Here is a 22,708-nt window from a genome sequence, read left to right as displayed (position 1 = left end):
GAGAAAATTTTAAATTGAAATAACGTAACCTCCGTTCTGTCCCGGATGTTCATATATAGTTAATCGGGGCTGCCTATCCTTACGCTTTCCATATCTGTTCTCGAGATCAAGAAAGACAGACAGACTGACTGACGCTAGTGGGTCTATAAAAGTTAGAACCCATTATTGGGTTCTAAGGATGTATTATATTATATATTTATACACACACACACACACACACACACACATTTATATTCACACATTCATGCATATATAATATATATATATTAAATGTAATCTTACCTCAACTTTCGTAATCGTCTCCACAACAATTGGACATATGATACCAGAAAATGTCCCAAAACCGTTTGACAACCCCATTAAAATACTGGCATATCGAGGCGCTATATCTAGATGATTTACATTGAAGCCTAGAAGATAATATATTATTTATATTATTTTATTTTATTTTATTAAAAAAGTCATTTTAGTATGATGTACAATTTATATTCTTATCTAAGAGTACGCTCGATCAAATAGTAATTTCCAAAAACGTGCATTTTAATGAATATCACTGGACAAGGCACATTATATTTCTTTATGTGTTGAAGCTAGTGATAGACCGGGTGATCATTCATGCATTGAACAGCGGTTAGAACCACTGCAAAATTTACAAGCGGTTACGGTGGGATCTTATCAGTTCTGCATCAGTTGATATGAACGACTCAATTACCGTGACTTGTGAAATTGGGGAATGTGTGACTGCTGCAGATGACAACTTCATCACCTTCCGAAACATTTAACTTCATTCTCAATATTCTTTAGTATATAACTTATCGTCTACTTGCTTAATAAATCGTATTGTTACGCATCTATCTTGTATAAAATATTCTGATTATGCTTCTTCTTTGTGTACTTATTTAACACGAATTATCAGTTGTGAATGATGAAAATAATGTTAAAAAATATTTTATTGTGTTTCTCATCGGTTACTTATTTGATTTATTATTTAAATATACATAAATAATTATTTTCCTTACCAGAAATTGCAAAGCCGCTGAATCCAACAGCCATTGTAAGCGCAATAATTGCAACAGCTTTGCTTCTTGTGTAAGCAACGATTAACAGAAAACAAGCTTCCATCCCGAACCCTTTCAAATTAATATAAATCTATAATAATCACATATTTGTAAACTAATATTGACATACATTTATTATTACCTCACAAATACGTAATTAATTTTAAACTAACCTCCACAGTTGAAGATTTTTCTGACAGACGTTGTTGTAAGAATTTCTCGTTTCCGTAGTAAATCTGCTAGTTGGCCTCCGAACGGTACAATTATAGTCATTACAAGATGAGGTAAAGCTCCTACAATACCAGACTGTAAATATATCAATACATTTAATTACAATTTTTATATTTAAAAAATTTATTTGAATATTGTACCGTGTGAATCAATAATTAAATGTCACCTTGTCCAGATCGTATTTAATCACTTCACGAAAATATGTTGGCTGAGATATGATCAACATGTAGAATGTCCAACTTCTGCAAAAATTGGCAATGATGATGGCATAAACAGGCATTGAAGTGAACATCTCCTTCCACGGAGTCGTTTTGAGCTTAAGAAAACAGTTTTTTCACTATGATATACGTATCTGTGTTGTAATACATAGGGTAAACCAGGGTTAGACGGTGGAAGCTGTGTTCTCTTGCATACTTTCTCCGCTCTTGTGTTCAATTGATAAGAAAACATCTTATCATTTGAACAACGGAAGCGTGTGAACAGCACACACAGCAAGCGTATCTTTTAACTAACACAATACACCTCCACGTGGCACCACCTTTCAGTTTATGCACTAAGTACACGTGTTCACCCGTGGTTTACCCTAATATATGTATAAAATATAATCTATATGTAATAATAATTCTTATATTAAATTTACTCTTCTGTTATTGATTCTTTAAGATGAAAGAAGAAGATAAGAGAAGGATGGTTAATTCGCATCATTGTTACTTCTGATGAAAGGACCAAACTCAAAGAATATCAAATAAAAATATAATTTAAATGTACTCAATTGTTCAACGGGTGAGAATTTACTGTATTATCTTTTATTTATCCTCATTAGTATAATTATATCTACAAAATATTGGAATTAAGATAAGTAAACACGAACTTTTGTCGGCTTGATGAAAGTAATTGTCCTAAAACAAAAGATAGAATTTTCTTAAGTTATTAATGAATCTCGTAATTTAATATACTCTAACAACTAGAATTTTTCAGGAGCAAGAAATATTTCAGATTAAATTTATTGTACTGATTGAAATTTAACAGATTTCTGATTAAATTTCTAGATATATATATTCTAGCTGAGACGTTTTAATCAATAGTTGCCCCACCTGGGAGAATGATAGAACTGTATACAATTTACACTAAACAAATTCTTTAGGTGTTCTTATATATTTATTTTTCGTAATTATTATTTTAAGATATTTAAATAAATAGAAGAAACTTTGAATGGGATTTCTCCACTTTTTGAGGGAGTTCTTTTCGTATAAAAATATTTAAACTCTCTCCTCTTCTTCTTGAGAGTGTGGTCAGTTGTTTTTGTATCCAAAATTCACAATTTATGTACAGAAACTGAATGTCAACATCCATTTTCTCATAGTAGACGTTCCGAATGGGTTCATTCTTTCCATCTGTCCATTGGAACTGTTTGAATTTTATCTGTGATAATATTGTTTATAAGTAGTGTAATTCATTCCTAGCTGTTACGTATTAGAAAGAAATGAATTATTTATTTTTCTGAGGCATATTATATGATTTCTTAAGTAACTACCCTGTATATAATGAAAAAAACGGGTTCTTCTCTTAATTTTTAATTGGAAAAAGGGATTTTCCAATTAAAATTAAGTAGTTAACAGCTAATTTACAAACCAATCGTATTAAACCAAAAAAAAAAAAAAACGGTGCGGGTCCAGTGGATAATGAGATGCAAGATCCCTGCTAAGGAGCGCATCAGGATGTTTGGAGGTTTTATTTCTTTAATTTTATGTAAAAAGTTCGTAATTACTCTCATATTTTCCAGTTTCATCTTTCTAGAATTCTGTACAGAAACGGTTTAAATTTATTAACTTCTTACTGCACTGAACAGAAAGGAATAATAACGCATAAATGAATATAATAATTAACAATGCTGTCACAATTAATTCTACAGTAGTTCATGTATATTATTTAATATTGACTGCTAACCGTGGGTGATGTAAGAGCGACGGGTCCTAAACTGTTTTCAATGTAGATTAGTTCTTCTTGAGTAATCGTTGGATGTTTTGATGGCTTCTCGAATGTCAACCACATCCAGAAAATATACCAAACTAATCCGGCGAATCCTATAAATATAATTAATTAATTAATAACTTCCATTATTTAATGGCTGCTGTAAACAGAAATGTTTTAATTGTTATTTAAATCTGTTACGAGATGGGTAAACAGCACCGTTTTAAAACTCTTCTTAATAAATATGAAACGTGAACAGAATTAATTAAATTATATAAAATTTTAGTTACTAAAATTTTCTACGTGAACAAGCTTTAAATTAATTTCCGCATAGGTTTATTTAGTTTATAGTGGTGTGTGTTTACTGAAGAATATATGCGCTAAAATAAGATTGTTTACGAAAGAATCTAATTTAAATACATTTTAATTTATTAATTTCATGTTTTTGTATCGACTTAAATGATAATAAAGTCATTCGGGGATTAAATTTAATATCTAAATGTTAATTAAGTGCGTCACCAGTTCGTAAATTGGGAGAATTTTGTAGTCAAAATTATATATTTTTTACACTAATTTAACTTATGCAAATGTATAATCATTCATATAGATCAGTTGTATAGATTACCATACATTTTATATAATTAATCTATGTGAAAGTCTGTTCTGAAATATGTAAGTCTCTGTTTCTTAATCTGGAGTACGTGCACCCCTGTAGATGCGAGTGGTAACGATAGGTTTTTAAACTTTAGATGTGCAATATAAAATTTAAATCTGTTTTAAATTATAGAAATTTGGCTCAACTGTACTCTCAGAGCCCACAATAAACTGTAAATTTTCCACCCTTTCTACCTTTGTCACCTTGAACACAATTTTATTTTCAAGGGGTGCAAGACCGTATTTTGAGCTTTAAGGGGGTGCTATCATACAAAGGTTGAGAAACACTGATCTAGTCGTTCTTTAATGAATATAAAAGCATTAGATATATTATTTTTAATATCTTAATGAAGCTAAATCGAAAAATTTGATAAGATAAATTATGTAAATTATTTTTTATCGTACTGTTTGAAGTGTAATATTAATGGTATAGTCTATTATGTGTAAACTTAAAAAAATTCCTGGAAAATTGGCCGTTATTGAAGGTTTAGCTATAATAACATTTGCATTTTTATAAATAACACGAATTTAATCTATCTAATTTTGTTATTTAATCTTTTTAAAATAATTTAATATAACTGTAATATATTAAAATTAAGAAGATTAAATTCGTTCTATTCATAAAAATGCAATTATTATTATTATTACAGTGGAACCTTCAATAACAGCCACTTTCCAAAACGACAATTTTTTTCAAGAATATTTTTTTTTTAATAAAAATGCATACAAAATAACCTCCAAACTATGGCCATTTTATCCCATTAGTGGCCGTTGTTCAGAGGTTTGGTTGTATTACAATTCATTTAAAGTTTAATAATTAAATGATTATTTAATACATGAATAATTAATAAATTAAATTTTATATACTCAAAATGTTTTCGTTTTACCATAAAAATAGAAACACGACTGCCATCCCACATAATCTGTTAGCATGCCACATAGAGGCATACCAACCACAGCTCCTGCATACGAACCTGTAATAAAAACATAAATTACCTCAAGATTTTGTTTAAAATAATATTAAATATAAAATTTTATTCTCTAATTATTAAAAATATTAAAATATTAATAATACGAACCACAGAATGCAAGGGTCGCTAAACGACTTCTTTCAATTGGAGGTGCCCAATGTCTCCAAATTCCGTGGCACGCTGGATACGTCACACCCTTTAAACGGGGAAAAACTTCTATAAAGGTTTTTATCTATGTTTTAATAACAATTGTGAATATGTAAAGTGTTTAACAAAAGAGGGGAATTTTAATATATTTGGTTAGTCATCATTCATCTTGGGGTTTCCGCTTTTCATCAAATAAGAGTTTCCCTATGGAAGGATCAAGAACAATTGTTCCTATCCAATAATCGCTCATGACTAAAATCCGTGTAACACAACATTTCACGCAAAAAGACATCAATTTCCATTATGAAGTCTCTACGAATGGGAATAAGGATTACAAGAGGACCATGGCTAATCCAACCAGTAACCATTGTCAAATGACAACCACGACAAGAGATTCGCTTATATCTGATTGCTTTTCTTCTTATATTTATCTACGAAAATGCGGCAAAGGAAATGTAAACATAAAATTTCATCTGTTTTGTGTGAATTTATTCAAATTTTATATTGTATCTATACCATTTTAAATGCGTACAGAGGTTATAATCGCTCAACAATATTCTCGGACGTAGACCTACGTGAGGTTATTTAGACTGAAAAATCGCCAAAAATCATCAATATTTCACTTAATAAGACGATTTTATACTTAAAAGAAGACTCATAAAATATCAAAGGGCAATTTTAGAAACGAACTATACCAGAGTCACGGGTCCATTCCATAACCATTAACATCTATTGTAAAAGAAGTCGAACAGGAAGGAACTACTTCAACATCTAAACTTATCGTTAACAATTTTATTGCAATGGCTGTCATTTACTTTTCCTGTTTAACACTGACTGCATCATGTTGCTTAGCGAGTGACGTCACTTTCCGTTATCATGTTTGCAAACTGATGGGGAAGGCATTGGTTGCTATAGAAACGTCCATTTATCACTTCTACTGACTCATGGGATAAAACTATTGTTCGGCTAAAGTAATAGTGTCTTGCTTTCAATAAAGCTTGATGCGCTCGGTAGTGTTTATTAGAAGTCTTGTGCAAGTCTGAGGGAAGTAGAACGGAGAAATTTGGTAAATGAAACAGTTTCGTGTTTTATCTCGGCCAACAGAATTGTACATTACAAATATCTCTTACAATTAATGTATTAATTAAAATTAAAGTTTCGTAAATTCGAAGCTTATTTTCTTTGATACAATGTATTTAATGCATTACATTGAATTAGTGGCACTTACTTCTACTAAACCTTGTAATATCCTGACAACAATTGCTAAAGCAGGATGTACTTTAGCTGAACCAGGTAGCAGCATATTTAGAAATGCTGATGTTGCTATAGCAGTACCAAAGACCCTAAACAAATTTTAAAAATTTTAAATAAATTAATACCAAAATGTATTAAAACAAATTGAATTTTTTTTCTAACAGGTAACTCACCTATTAGCTGGAAATTTTGCAGCTAAAAAACCTCCAGGTATCTGTGTAACTAGATACCCCCAGAAAAATGATGAATCTACAACTCCAATTGTCGTTTTTGTCCAATTTAATTCAGGTTCCTGGGGAGGAAGAAGAAAAAATTCTATATTTTTTATAAAAATTTCTTTCGTAAAATATAAATAAATATTTTCTTTTCGTACAAAAACAGCTTTAAAAATTCACTAAAATATTATTTAAATTTATTAAACTGATAATAAATTTTTACTCTAACACACTAAAATTCTAGATAAAGAAAAAAAATCCAGTATTTTCTTTTAGAATTTTAATTTTTAAATCAATAAATTGTCATCAATTTAATAAATTTAAAGATGATTTGAAGAATTTTACAGATTATTCTTTAAATTAATGACAATTTATTAATTTAACACAATAAAATTCTAGAAGACGATGTTTAATTTTTTTCTTAACTAGAATCTTTATGTGTTAAATTAAAAATTTATCAATAATTTAATAAATTTAAAGAAGAATAGTTGAAGAATTGTAGAGAATATTCTTTTAAAATTTAATAAATTGATAAGATTTAAATAAAAACTAAACATTTCCTTTTATCTAGAATCTTAATGTGTTAGAAAACAATTCCTTTTTTATAGATGCTGTGAAATGGAACCGTGTAATTGTTTGGTTCTCTCATTAAATCCACAAATTGTTCTGCTTACAGAATGTAAACCAAAGCAATTCAGTCAATCGCCAATTTCCCTTAAGCATTTTAATGATCCCTTCTGTGGCTTATATTTTCTCAATTATTAAAATACGATTTTCAGCTGCACGTGACCTCATTCAGCTGTTCATTTGAAGAAACAAGTGAAGAACCCCGAAAGACACGAAGGACTTTACTAAATTATAACATCTACTGTATAATTAATGCTTGGTTTGGTTTGATCTCTTAATGGTCTTCCAGGAAATAAAACTGTATTATTTTTAATAGATACTGAGTAACTCGTCCAGAATATTAATAGCTTTGCTAAGGATTAAAATGATTTATCCAATGGCGGCACGCATGATTAAAGATAAATACTGTCAGATATAAATTAATGCACGTTATTATACAATGCAATAATGTTTATATAACATTAAAATATACAAAATTTTCGTGTATGGAATGTAATTTTTATTATTTTAAAAATTTGAAATTCAAATTGAATTTTTCATAAAGGTCATCCCGTGCCATTCATTAATATAATAATTATAAAATAATAATTTTATTCGATAAAATATATTAACTTTTTTTAATTCTAAGTTAAACATATTCTCGTATTTTATTTGGTAAATTATAATATTTTTTCCCTGTTAAAAATTCGTGCATATTTTAAACACCAGGGGGAGTAAAGTGTTTTTGCCTCCTGGTGTTAAAACGGAAGTATTTAAATTAATTCGAATAAATTAATTTAAATTTAGATTTTTTAAAAACAACGGCCATTTTTTAAAATATATAAAATTATAAATTACCCTAGTCTGATTCTGGTAAAAGGATCAATTCAAATTTTTAATTTGTTGTAATATAATTACTACGAGATAAAGATACCTTTTAAAGGCCCTCTTAGCGCCCACAGGGTACTAACAGGACCTTTAAAAGGTATCTTTTTCATGCCTATTATGGGTCCTGTCAGGTTCACAATAGAGGTGACTAGGTGGTAAGAGATATGGCCCGACATATTTAAGATAAACCATCCCCTGAAGAAATTCCTGTGATTCGCTCGGGCTCGAACCCGAATCTCCAGCGCAGTCTATTGCTCTGGGAATCCGGGCTCTACATATTTCTTTCTAAATTGCTTTGTAGGCAGCACTAATAAACGATATAAAAATTACTTTTTTTTGGCTTAAAGCTCTATTATTTAATTTTTATACTCCCTTATTTCATATTTCAATGCGCTTATTGAGATGTAAATGAGAATTTTTTTAATGTAAAATTTTCAAAAGCTTAATAGCAAAAGAAGAGAACTCGCACTACACGTAAACATTATAATTACAAACTTACTACTGTAATTACACAGTAATTATTTTATATAAAAAGAAAATTTTAGCTAATAGAGCATTTGTCTTTAGGTTACATGTTACATTCATAATGATTGTGAATAATGGCGAATATTAAATCTCTTGAGAAACATTAAAGCTCTTGTGTCTAAAATAAACATAAAATTTTAATTGTCAGAGAAAGTTCTCTGACAAATACAATAAATTTTACATTGTTTCAAGTAAATAAATGTTTAAATAACATTTTTGTGTTATTCATACATTTTGTTTGTTCAAAAATATATTTTTTTAAAAATAAGATTTATATTTAAAACAAAAAATTACAATGTTTTGACACGAATTCCTTGTAAAAATTGCTGAATTTCTTGTACAAAACACGGTTGACTAACGTTTAGGTCACTCTGTATAATTCTAAAAGTACAGTTGTGCTTCATATGTAACCTAAGAACAAATCTATGAATAAATATTTGGGAAATAATATCCTATATATATACTTTCTATACTTAAGAATACTGTATATTATTTAAAATGAATCTACAATATTCAATTTTACAATTAAAACTCGCACATAAAGTGTCTGAATAGAACAAAGAATATACTTTTTTTTTTTTTTTTTTTTTTTTTTTAACTCTTTCCGCCCTGTGGGCACTAAGAGGGCCTCTTTTAGAAGGCCCATTATGGGTTCGGCCAAGCCCACAATGGGGCGACCGGGTGGTGAGGGACGGGGCACGACATATCCGAACGGACCACTCCCCGAAAAATTCCTGGGGATTATTCGACCCGTTCGGATTCGATCCCGGGTCCCCCAGAGCGGTAGGCTGCCACCTTAACCGCTCGGCCATCCGGCCGTAAATATACTAAAGTTAAGAAGTATCCCACTTTATAAAGAAGGGAAGAATTGGATGAGAATAAGAATTATACGTATAAATTATTAGAATTTATTAATAAAGAATAATTAATACAGAATGCAATAAAACCTGCTTAAACCATACCGAATATATTTTCCGTATTCACAGGTTTGCATTATGAACAGGTATTTTTAACATAGAAAATCGCTCCGTTCCAAAGAATATTCCGTTTGGGCAGGTTTCCGTTTTATTCAGGTTCCGTTCTAGATAGGTTTTACTGTATTTCATACTACTTATTATTCATTATATTCTTCAAGATATTCTTTACTTTCCGGAAGTGCTTTTGAAGTGTTCACCCCAAAGATTTATGGTTTCTTACATGCTTCAGAACTTAAAATTGGGGTGATTCTCCTTGGGGTAAAGTTCAGAAAACCATAAAGGATATTCATTATTCTCCAATAAATGCGTTATTTATATAAATTGACTTTGATGTATTGCTTAATGCACGAAACAGGAATAAAAGTAGCATTAGTCTACTGTATTCACTGGTACAGTAAATGCATTATCCATAATTCATTCTTTTTTTATTTCCATACACCAACTTTGTGAATCGTATAATTTTATTTGTACGTGTATCACTTCCGCATAATTTACTTAACGATCATTAATAATAATAATGAAGTGCTACATTATATTTGTATCATTTTAATATAGAGACCGTTAGAATAAATTACATTTAACCCTATATTTATATCGAATACATTAAATATAAATAAGAATATAATAGAAACTATTTAAGTGATAATATTTAGATTTTTACGGAGGAAATATATTATAAATTCGATCATTATAATGAAACTTAACAGTATAGTAATTAATTCATCGTATTAATATACTGTATATTTATTTATACTTTACGACCGCTCGCTTTACGACGGATTTCAGGAACGTAATATCAAATGACGTTAAACTTGTGAAAGAGGACAATTTGTTTTACGGCAGATTTCTACGTGCGTAATGTGAAATTATGACATTGAATTTGTGAATGAAGACGACTCGATTTATGCTTAATTTTATTAAAAGTAAACGCTGTCTTATAAATTTAATTATGAAATATTATTATGAATAAACATCGTTTATATTACAACATATTTTTTTATCTGAAAATATTCACAAATGTGCTTAAAATGTTGCTAAGATATTGCAAATTCCTTTGCTCACTTTATAGACTCTTTATACGTTTATAAGCATTTTGTATTATTGGAAAAATAAGTTAATTATTTATAAAATAATTAAAATATAGTTTTAAGGTTAACTACAAAGTCCTTATGCCTGATATTTTATCCAGAATCTCTTAGGTTTCTGAGACACTCTGTTAGAAACTAGGATCAGGTTGTTTTAGAGACTAAGATCAGGATCCCTTAGATATTCTCTAAGAGACTAGGATTTCATCTTTTAGAGACTACCTTAGAAACTAGGATCATGATATCTTAGTGACTATCTTGACGACAAATTGGATATGGAGCTAATATGAAGCTGCCTCTTCCAAAACCAGACTTAATAAGTAACTATTCTCTTTGGAGAAGTTTCCAATGAGAAAATATCTGGACTCGTTTACAACAGTCGAAGATCTAAAAACAGCTGCTGTTTTAATGATTTTAAACGTTTACATCAAAGGAAACGTTCAGAAGAACGTGAGAAAAATTCAAATTTGTTCAAAAGACGATAAATGTCTTGTTAACTAGCGTAGAGTTTGTGGCTATTCTTTAATCATTATTTAAATTATGCAAAAAAAAATTTATTTTATAGAAAACCATATTCGGATTTTACAAAATCTTTTTAAAAAGGTAAATAATCTTGCATTTTATAATTTAATAAAAACTTTTTAGGATAATCGAATAGGATATTCACTTACACCCAACTTTCCCATTTAAGTTCTTTCCATTATTCCTTTCTCGAAAATTACTTTTGTAATTTAATATAAAACTCCTCCATTTAAAGGATCTCAAACGTATAAAATTACATATGCAGTTAAACCTGTACAAAACGGAAACCTGCCTAAACGGGAAAAAGTATTCGGTGCCATGTGATTCCGGTTTATACAGGTTTCACTGTATTTCGATCTGAATCATTAAACTGATTCAACTTACAAACATTAAATCCTTTTTTTCTAAAATTAGTTTTTCTTATCTAAATCAATTTAATCAAATGATAATTCAATTGTTTAGATTATACAGTAAAACCTGTCAAAAGCGGAACCTGGATAAAACAAAAACCAGTCTAAACGGAAAAAAATTCTTCGAAACAGAACGATTTTCTACGTTAAACCTGTTCAAAACGGAAGCCTGCCAAACCGGGAAAAATATTCATTATGGTCTACACAGGTTTTACTGCTTGAAAATTCTTACCAGAAAAGAATAAGAATTTTACACACCTCTTATATATACGAAAATCTTAGCAATTGTGCTAGTGTTTAGGGAGCAATCACTGTGTAAAATATAGGTGCTTCGACCCTGTATTATGTGAATAAAAGTCTGAAAAAAGACGTGAAAAATGAGACATTTATTCACGTGAAATAGAGATAACGAGACAAAACAGAGCAGAGGTCGTACGAATCAATCATTAATAACGTTGAAAGTGGTGGCAGTCACGCGGCGAATAACTGACAGATGCATTAGTCGCATTGCTTAGACATCATCAACCACCCCAGCAGAAGCAATGATAATGTCTCTTTCTAACGTAATTATAACAGAAATCTCAAGTTTTAACTCTATTCTACACAATACACAAATACATGGACGTCAGCACTATAATACAACGCTCCTACACCAGAAAACGATGGATATGTTCCTATTTTTAAATAAGTTTAACCCGCGGACTATATACCTATACAGAAAAAGAATCCACTTCTAATACAGTAAAACCTATTTTGGCAGGTTTCCGTTTTAGACAGGTTTTACTGTATTTATGTTTAAAACCACAATGATAAGTACTGTACAGTAGCTATAAGATAATGAGAGGATGCGTATGGAAGAGGAAGAAGATTTAAGAGTTTTAATGAAGATCGATTGAAGTGTGGTGTGTGTCGGTGAATAGAAGAAGAAGACACGTTTGTCTTTCTTTTTTTCATCACAGGAAGTTACTTTTTATCTTAAATATTTGAGAAAAATAACATTTAAAATATAAAATTCAATATTCTCAATTTTGTTTTCACCCCCTCCTCACATATAGTGATAAATATAGACTACGTCAGAGTATCATATTTGTGTACGTCGTGTGTGGCAGGTGCTATATTCTGTTTTATTAAATCAAAAAGTATTTGCATTTTGTTTCCTTCTCCCTGACTAGAGAATGAAATTAGATAGAAAAATCAATAATGCTCCAATGAATGTGTATCATTGTAGTTTGTTTACGCTGTTTTGAGTCTCTATGCTCATAAAATATGTAATTTTTACTATAATATAATAAGGGCATCGAATATAGATTATATTATAAATGTTATTTAAAGTGTGAAGTTTATATATTTAATTTTTTTCTGAATTTAATTCAAACATTAGTACATTTTTATTCGACTTTGAATTTTGTTTTTCTAAATTACATTACGTGAAAGATGTAATTTAGCTTATTTATATCCAAAATTGGCAGGATAATGCCAAAACTGTAGCCTATTTTTTGACATTATTGTGTTGTCTCGTACTTAATTCTTGTCAAAGAATCAAAGTCTTTACCAGAATAGAAATACGGAGGCCTTATTTTAGGGGTCTGTTTGATTCCGGTGCTAGCACTGGTAGTAAAGGCATATCTGCAGAAAAAGCTGTTATTTATGTGTTGTAAGTGTATGCATGTATGTTTAAGAATTTCCTGTGACGTGTGTTTAGTATGGCTTCTTTCTGTAATGTAATATACGAGTATGTGCTATTGTGAAGCCCTGATGTTTCTAGACTTTGTAAGTATGATGCCAGTGCAAGATGGAGCTATGGTTGTCTCATTTAAAATATTCTTCCTGTATTTTCTTGCAGTGTGATCTGTCCTTGTAGTGTAATCGTGATTCTCCATGTTTGTCCTCCAAAGATTTAGTCTACACTTTGACACAGTTTTGTCAACGTAATCCTAGTTGAGATCCTTAGGATTACCGTTGACTCAGGAATACTTCTTAGTGTCTGTGTCTCTTTACACTCTTGGATCCACGTCAGTGTTATATGGGTTTAATGATGCGCTGTTTTTTTTCTGAAAGAACTTTGTGTAATTGTGACATACTTGTTTTTTATGGAAAAACTTTTGTAATGTCTGTATTGTTTATAATGAAGAGTTAGTATATCTGTCTTCCTGTTTACAACGAAAAGTCAAGCCATTCTGTAAAAGACTTGGATAGGGCTTTTCTTTATATTTCTTAAATGTTTCTTTTTCATTTTGTTGCCACAGTTCTGTGTCTAATGCTTAACTCCAAATGACTATGTGTTTTGCTTCAGCTGTATTGTTAGTATTGAGTTTAATCTGCTGTTGTATTCTTCTGTTAGTCTGTATTTTCTTTGTGCTTGTTCTGTGAGTTTGGCCTGTTGGAATCCTAAAATATTTATAGACTTCATCGTCATCCAAGGATTCAATGACGTCTTCATTTCCGGTAAAAATCATTTTTTTCAAGGTTGTTTTTTTCAATTTGAAGTATTTTGCGCTTGCCTAGGCCAAATTCCATTTGAATGTCAGAGGAGTAAGTGTATAACATCTAATAGATGACTTAATTGTCCTTGTATGGATGCAGAGTTTTATGAGGAAATTAAATAATATGTATTGTTTTTTTCTGTTGTGTTCGGTGTTGTATTTGTATTTAGTATTTTTAAACTAGTAGACAGTAGATTCAAGACCAGACAGAACCAGAGTAGATTTAAGGAATGTTCTTGAAAGATTCCTTATGTGCGTTTAGTTTGTTTCAATGTATATGTCGTAAAGTTTGAAGTGTGGTATTGTTCTCAAGAGTTGCGTTATGTTTTCTACAAATGTTGGATATATTTTGTGTAGTTGTACAGTACCTGTCAAATACTTTCTTATAATTCTAATTATGCTACATGTAGGTTTGTGTTGTTTGTGAATTTGTCATAGAAAAACTGATCTAAGAGTAATTTTCATGTGGTTTCTTTCTGTTGTTCTCTAAGAATGTTGTGTTGTTTTGTATCATTGTATATTGTGTTTATAATATATTAAGTATTTTATAGCGTGTATTAAGGCACGTGATTGGTCTGTGTGTTATAGGATCATTGATGCCTTGTGTAGGAAATTTTGTTTTGTAGATTGTTGGTTGTGTGTACAGCATAATTGGCGTTGTAAATATTTTATACCAGAAATTTTGAACGTTGTCTTTCAATTATTATTAGTTTTTTGACACAAGGCATGATTAATGTATTGTGCATGTTGTTTTCTTTTTCTTTGATTCACCTTGTTTTATTTTTGTGTGTGATTGGATTGCACCAAGTGCGGGCTAATACTTTATGACTTCTTTGTGTTCTTTGTGCTGTAGTTGTATGGTGAGTTTGCTATGTAATTGTCTGTATAAAATTGCCAAAATAATTAATTTTTTTTACAGGTTTTGTAACAGGTCTTTACTTTTTGGCTGCTAGTTTTTGTTTGAAAGTATCAAAGTATTCCTGTATTTTCATATTGTGTTGTTCGTGTGTGTGTGTTTTAATTTATTTGAATATTTCCCTAACCTTTTTCATTAAGTGTAGTGTTGTTTTTAATGTATTTTGTCGACCTAATTCGTGCCTCTAATCTTCTTTGCCAGGCAGGCTTATGATTTGTTTGTGTTTTAATTGTCACTATTTGGGATTGTATTTGAAGGCCATGATATGTAGCTATAGTGAGTGCAACAGAAAAGACTAATGTATACTTTGGTTGAATGTATTTTGGCAATATGTATTTAGATGATAAAGCTTTTCATAATTGTTTAGATGGTTTATTTTGGAAATTTGTGATTTTTGTATAGGCTCTAAATATGGACTTCTGTATGTTTCTTGAAATAAATTTGCAAATGTGCTAATGTAGTGTCATTGGTTTGTAATTGTTGTGTTTATGCTTTCATATGTATTTTATGCTGTGTAAGTTTTCGTGAATGACTTTTGTTGAGGTATTATTATAGACGGTATGTATTATCTAGTGTTTTATATACGGTATATGGCCAATAAATTGCTGTTTGATTCGTATCAATGTTGTTTCTAGGATAAGATTATTGCGTATAATTATTCTTTCCTAATCAATAGGCCTTTGTTTTATAACAGTACTCTTGTAAATTTATGTAGCGTCTGTCTGTATGCCGACATGTCTGTTCATGTTTTATGATGATACCGTCGATGAATTCGTTTACGTCTTGAATCCATTTGTTATGTGGTTTTCCGGCCTTTGTACTGGACTGACACTGAATCACCTAGATCGGCCCCTCTGATGCTGTTCAGCATCGCCTACTCTACTTTGTGGGTCAATTTTTGCTTCATTTCTCCCCATACACCATATTTGGGTAGCCCTATTGGAAGCTTGTGCACCGGTCGGCATCACTTTATGGTTCATAACTATCGAACTCTCTGACCTCGATAAAGTGGCAACTAGCAAGAGACTCATTATTATATTATTATTATTGCGTCTATGTTATTATGCAGGTTATTAATATAATATAAAACATCATAAAAGAAATTAATACTCAATAATTTTTTTTAATTTAAAAATTTAAAATAATAATAATAATAATAATGAAATTTTATCTTCACTCTATCATATTTTAATGTGTAATATGAATTATATAAACAACATACATATATATATTTTATATAAATTTATATTCTTCGCACCGGATGAAGCTTGTTACACCGCGTATTTATTGAAGACACAGTAAAAAGACAATATGTTTTGTCAGCAGATTCAACCGAACGATTCTATTGTTGTTTTTCCTATTGTCATAATATAAGGATCAGTTTTTATCGCTCCATTGAGAATCTAGAGATCCTGCAATTGATCTCCGAAATGAGATCCTTTCACAAAATCCTGCTATCGAATTTTTATCCGGGTCGCATTGATTTACACAGGATTCCGGATATAATCAGTTAAAAGAAATTATATCTTTGTTCGATTGTCCATTATCGATTCGTCTAATTTAATGGTGTGTAAGATATTTTTTTAAAAAAGACACCACCATTTCGGGGGGCCTCAACAATATTGGATCTTAGTCCACGATCCTAAACGTCGTACAATACGAATATCACATAATATGGGCTTCGAAAAGGGTCCTCTTGTACAGTATATACGCATTTTATTAAAAAATTATTACGTGGATTTTTAATATTTTCATTTAAAATTTAAGAAGTAAGAGCATTATTATTATTATTTATTTATATTTTACAATAATTTGACGATAAATGAAGGTGTTTAAAAGATATAAAAATCAACCGATTTTCTGCAGTTGATTCTTTTTTTCTGGTGCTGAAAAAATAAAATAAAATAAAAATGGAGGGAGCGAAAGAGAAACGAGGGTTGGAGAAAAGGCAACATAATGTAAAACAGATATCTGGGCAAACAATCCCATGGGAGCATTCAGTCCATACCCTGCTTTGGCAACCTAATGGAGAAACGGTGTCTTTCAGCTCGTAAAAGACATTAACGCTTTCTAGGCAGTCTGCTGAAAACAGCCTCCAGTATCCTACGTCACACATTGACTCCATCTCTTACACAAGAGTGCTGCAGCTCTTTCATACTCAATCATTACCAATGGCTAAAGTAATGATCTTCACAGATAAATGCTTTGTGTGATTTTAAATAACACCCAAGTGTTTATTTTTTTTTTAAATTAAATTAAATTATTATATTTATAGATAGGTTTACTAGTGATACGTCATACTGTAACAATATTTTTTATTAGTTTTTAACTTTAAAAATGTAAGTAATTTTGGGAATATGTTAAGTATTATTTTTTTATAATTAAATAAAAAATTTAAGCTAAAAATTAGCAATGTATAAGTTAATTGTATTATTTATTTTCATTGTATTTTTTTAATTTAAATTTTTTGAAAAATTCGTTTAATTTTTATTTTCTTTTGATGACTCCATTGGGAATTACATTAATTTATATTCAAATCTATTGAATTAAATTATATGGAAATACTTGATGGATATTTCTGGAGCGTAGATAATTTGTCGCAAACAGGCGAGGCACAGGAGACACTCCTCCCTTCTTTCAGTCACGTCACACCAATGGGCGTTGTCGTGTCAAACACGAACACATATTGCTAGGATACAAATTTGGAATATGCAAAAATCCTTCCTTTCAATTTGTAGAAATCCTTACATTCCAATAGAATATAATTATCAAATTTTCTATGTGATCCACGCGGGGAAGGAAATTCGTCGCCATATTCCATGATTCTGTATACAAGAAAAGTATTTGCAGTATTGGCCTGCTGTAAGAATTAAAATGGGGTTTTTTTGAAGTAAAAGTATCTCTTTATAAGAAAATTATGGGATAGTTTGTAAAAAGAAAAGTAAAATCAATAAATTCTTTAATTATCTGTGAACAACAACTAGAAAACGGACTTCATTAAGAAGTTCTCTTTGATTTTGATCTTATACAATAAAAAATTAAACTTTTTATGGGAAATTTTCAGGATATTGATGCTTGATAATGCTTTTTTCTTCTATATGTTTTAATGGATTTTTTAATTAATAGTGCAAAATAATATACGACTTTTTCCAAATTTATGTAAGTTAGATAGGATTGGATCTTTGGAATAGGGCAACACAACACTAGGATAATCCGCTAAAGGGTGCTTCTCGAGCGGACTTTCTACAGAAAACTTCTGTTGAGAAGACTTTCTATGGATTAGTGGTTTCTTGGATTTAGACACGTGGAAAAACTCGGAAAACTCCACGCGACCAACCCGTTGGTCGGGCTCGAACCTACGACCAACAAAAAAAACATTTTTGTGGTATTTCAGAATATTTCACTTCCTTTATTTATAGTTAAACTTTTAAAAGAAATTATGTATTCCAAAAAAAATTTCACATAATTTTTGTGTAATTTAACTTCACTTTAATCTTTCTAAATTTAAAAATAAAGAAAATTCTCAATTTAAATTGTTTCCATGTTTTATATACAAATTTTAAGTAATAAAGGAATGCTTACTGTTGAAGAGTATTTATAAAAAAAATTAATTAGAATATAAATATAAAATTATTAATATATATATGTATATATATATAAGATATAGATAGATAGATAGATAAAGAAATTATATACCATTTTGACTACGGCTACTCCCATGTTACAACGAATGCCAAAACTGATAAGGAAGCCAACAGAACTAAGGACAGCAACTGTATACCGTTTTGTTAGATTGCAGCAAGGACAGTTTGGCTCTAAATACCTCTTCCAATTTTTATCTTTTTCTTTAGTTTCTGGACCATAATATTCTTCTTGTAGTTCATCGTGTTTGACAAAACCTTTCTCGTCATCTTTTTTCTTTAATTTGCTTTAAAAATAATGTTTTAATTCAATTTTTAACATCGTTTACGTAATTTTTAATCTTATAAACTATATATTTATATTATAAACTGTTGATATACTTTACACTTAACACTTTTTTAATTTAATAATGGTATATAAAATTAAATGGTCGTGTTGTAGCGGTTTAGGTATAAGTGATGTAGATTTTTTTTTCTAGGGCCTCAGACATGCTGAGGTCCTACCCTTACTCAGTACAATCCTATGATTCTAATTAGTACAGATTTTTTAGGTAATGTAATGATTTAAAGCCTCAGAAAAACAACTAACAAACTTTCTAGAAGCCTATGAGGCCTGTGAGTTGGGTTTTCTGAGGCCTCTTCATTAAAGAATGCACTACTTTTTAAAGAATAAACGTTAAAAAATTTACTAAATCATTAAATTATAAAACAAAAATATCTTTTTAAATAAATAAAATGAGAGAACAAAAGTAATTTTATATTATTTTTTAAATAAATTTCTATAATTTATAATATTAATTTTCATATTAACAGAAGAATTAATTTATTGAATTTTCCTTTATTTTTAAAAATAAATTTGATTATTTTAATTTTTAATTATTTAAAATTATATAATCGAGATTGATTAATTTTTTATTAAAAATCAAATGATTTTTTTATTTTAAATTTTTTAATAATTGACGTTTTCTTTTATAAAAATACAATTTTCTCTCAATTTTATTACTTTAATATAAATTTAATCATATTTAAAAATAATTATAATTATATTTTGATCAGAAAAATATTAATTTATTTTTTAAGCAACAAAATTAATTTTTTTACATAATAAAAGTGTCTTAATAATTATTTCTTTAGTTAAATATTTAATACTATTATATATATAAAGATTTAATCATAGAATGTATAAATAGTGTTATTAAACGAGTGTTTAGTACAAGTAACACTATTGATTTCCTTATGATTAATAAATGATATAATTAATAATATATGAAGATAGAAAACATTTCATTAATTACTTTTCTAAAAATGGTTTCTGTTAATCTAATTTTTTCAAAAATATTCCTTAAATTATAATACTTTAATCTTTAATAAACTTGTAAACAAACTGTATATAAAGGTTGCTTCATGTATCATATAAATGCCACATAAGCGCTTTCCAACTAGTAGATCGCGACTCCCTTAAACACAAAAACAGTAGTGTTTTTTCCTACTTTAAAAATAAATTTTACAGTTAAAAAATATATTAGGAGTAAATTATCTTTATAGGAAATGAAAATTATATTGATCTTTCATTTCTAAGGGTTGAATTATTCATAAATTAACCAGTTAAAAAGACAGAAAATTTAAATACTTCAAGAAGGGCATCAATATATAATTTTTCTAATGCATATATATGTATATATGGACTGGTGTTATATTATAATATTTCTGGTGAGTGAATAGACAGTCGACTTATCACCCTCATCTTGGGATTGTACCATTCATCACCATGACTTTCCCCCCTTTCTGCAAAAATCGATGTAACACTAGTTTCTAAAACTATCGACTGAGAAAAAGTGCAACTAAATTTATATTTAAAACAAAGAAAAAAAAATCTAAAATTAAAATGTTTTTTATGTATTAACAAGTGCTGAATAATAGGATTTTTATTTCCGGTTCTGGCAGTGTTTTATATTAAATTCTCTTTTATTGATCAAACCTGCTTGATATAAATTTTTATGACACTAATCAAACTTACCAATGAGTTGTGGCGTATATATTGTAATAAATTTTGTTTTCTCGTTGATAATACCTCGTAGTTGTGTAAATCAAAAATTATGGATTAATTTCTCTTATAAATTTCATTAAATTGAGCAGAAAATTGGGAAATTTTTGTAAGATTTTTGTTTAGAAAAATATATTAAAATTTTATTGCGAATTAGAATGTTTATAATATATATATATATATTATATTATTATTATTATTATTATAAAATTTAATTAACATTTAAATTGAAGAAATTTTTCAATTTGAATAATTAAGGTAATTTATTTTAATTTTATATATGAAATATATTCGAGATATAATCTATAAAAGGATAAATCAATACAATTCTATAATAAAACAACTAAATATTATTTTACTTTCAGTCATTTATATATATAAAACAGAATGTGTGTCAGTCTGTTTGTCTGTCCTCTATATACTTTTAAACTCTTTAACCGATATGCACCAAATTTTTCATGCTTATTTTCTCTAAGACCTGCAAAAAACATGAAGGCCACCATGAAAATTGGACATTCCTCTGTTAATTCCTAAACACTGGTGAAGTTCTCAGATAGGTCTTCTACGCTACAAATTAGTATTGTTGCCCTTTTATTACAATCTGTATGGCTTTAAACACGTATATAAATGAGACTTAATTCATCGTCTCCTCGATGAAATAATTTTATATTCGTGTTAATTTGTCATTTTTAATAGAGTTTCCTCGATATAACGAATCATATCTTCGCTTGGAATTGGACCGTATTTAATTTGTAATGGTCTTTATACACACAAGTTGAAAATACTGCTTGGAATCTATCTACTCATTACATTACTTCGGTTGCTGAGCAACAGAAATTTACCAGGGTGTAATTGGAGATGCTTCTTGTTCTCATATCCCCCTGCCTCCCTGTAGTCAGTAGAAACACGAATAAAGCCCTCTCACTTGTTGAAACTTGGTATTATTGTCAAACAAGCGATTTGAAGAAGTCTTTGTTATGTTCTCAGCCCATTTTCATCAGTTAATTGTGCTTATTTGTGTTTACGTACGTGTGTGTTTGTGTACAGAAACAATAAAGATGTAATGAATAAATAATTATTTTTAAAATTCATGATTCCTCTTAATTAATAGAATTCATTAATTCTACTAAATAAACACAAACAATTATTGATCTCGGACCAGATGAGGATGTTATTTTCCTTAACCGAGTAAATTAAATTTAAGATAAATTGACTACTGTGAAGAGAATATTAACACAAAAGATGTTTATCGACTAAGAAATAATACTTTCAATAAAGAATTTTCGCTATTCACCAAACTGGGTTAATAAAAATTACATTTGGACTTCGATTTAGTAATTGGCACTAAATAGAATTCGGCGCTAAACCGAACAGTCTCAAACAATGTATTGTATATAACAATAAGGTGGTCGAGGTGGTTGAAACAATACACATTTAGTCACTCGCATATACTAGAGTTAATGTATTTAATGCTTTAAGTTCACGGGTATTCGTTGGAGCTTTACGAAGATGACTCTATCTAGGAAGGCGCTATATCGAGGGCGCTATATACAGTTAACAAAATTTTTTAAATTTAAATATTTTTACCGTAGAAACTCTGAAGCATTGGAGGTATGTGTATGAAGGTTGCTCTATGTAAGACGGCGTTATATCGAGGCTTTTACATTTAACAAAATTCTTTAAATTAGGAAATTATTTAGAAAGATTTAAACACTATTTTTACTGTAGAAGTTCTATGAAGGTCGGTCTATCTTTGAAAACGCTATATAGAGGTTTTACAGTTAAGTAGGTGGAATTGTTTTAAAAATTTAAACAGTATTTTTACCATACAAACATAAAGGATTTTTAATACCCATTTTACCGTTTTAAACGAAAAATTCGGGTAAATTATAAGCAAAAAAGTCATATTATATTTTTATTCTTTACTCTTTATGAAACAATTGGAAAAGAAGAAAAAAATCAAACATTAGGCGCATGAAGTAGATTTCGAAAGTATGTTTATTCATGCTTCATGTTACATAGAGTTGTTGGAGGATCAATGGCTACACGACATGCACTAAGTGATCATCCATCATTGCCAGCACGTGACACATGACCAAACACTATTTCC

General features: G+C 29.3%; 1 protein-coding gene across 1 annotated transcript in view; it reads right to left on the bottom strand.

Moving 5' to 3' along the window:
- Positions 1-22,708, bottom strand: part of LOC136974914 (vesicular glutamate transporter 1-like) — an 89,333-nt gene that overhangs the window by 5,642 nt on the left and 60,983 nt on the right. Inside the window, exons 3-12 of the mRNA XM_067269939.1 lie at positions 18,610-18,841; positions 6,460-6,578; positions 6,261-6,375; positions 4,994-5,081; positions 4,802-4,888; positions 3,237-3,373; positions 1,456-1,605; positions 1,232-1,364; positions 1,020-1,130; positions 283-410 (exon numbers count right to left, since the gene is read on the bottom strand). Coding sequence (XP_067126040.1) covers positions 283-410; positions 1,020-1,130; positions 1,232-1,364; positions 1,456-1,605; positions 3,237-3,373; positions 4,802-4,888; positions 4,994-5,081; positions 6,261-6,375; positions 6,460-6,578; positions 18,610-18,841 — 1,300 coding nt within the window. The remainder of the gene's footprint in view (positions 1-282; positions 411-1,019; positions 1,131-1,231; positions 1,365-1,455; positions 1,606-3,236; positions 3,374-4,801; positions 4,889-4,993; positions 5,082-6,260; positions 6,376-6,459; positions 6,579-18,609; positions 18,842-22,708) is intronic.

This window comes from Centruroides vittatus, unplaced genomic scaffold (assembly GCF_030686945.1).
Source record: "Centruroides vittatus isolate TY-2023 unplaced genomic scaffold, ASM3068694v2 contig_10, whole genome shotgun sequence".
Taxonomy (NCBI): Eukaryota; Metazoa; Arthropoda; class Arachnida; order Scorpiones; family Buthidae; genus Centruroides; species Centruroides vittatus.
This window is presented reverse-complemented; position numbering and strand designations above follow the sequence as displayed.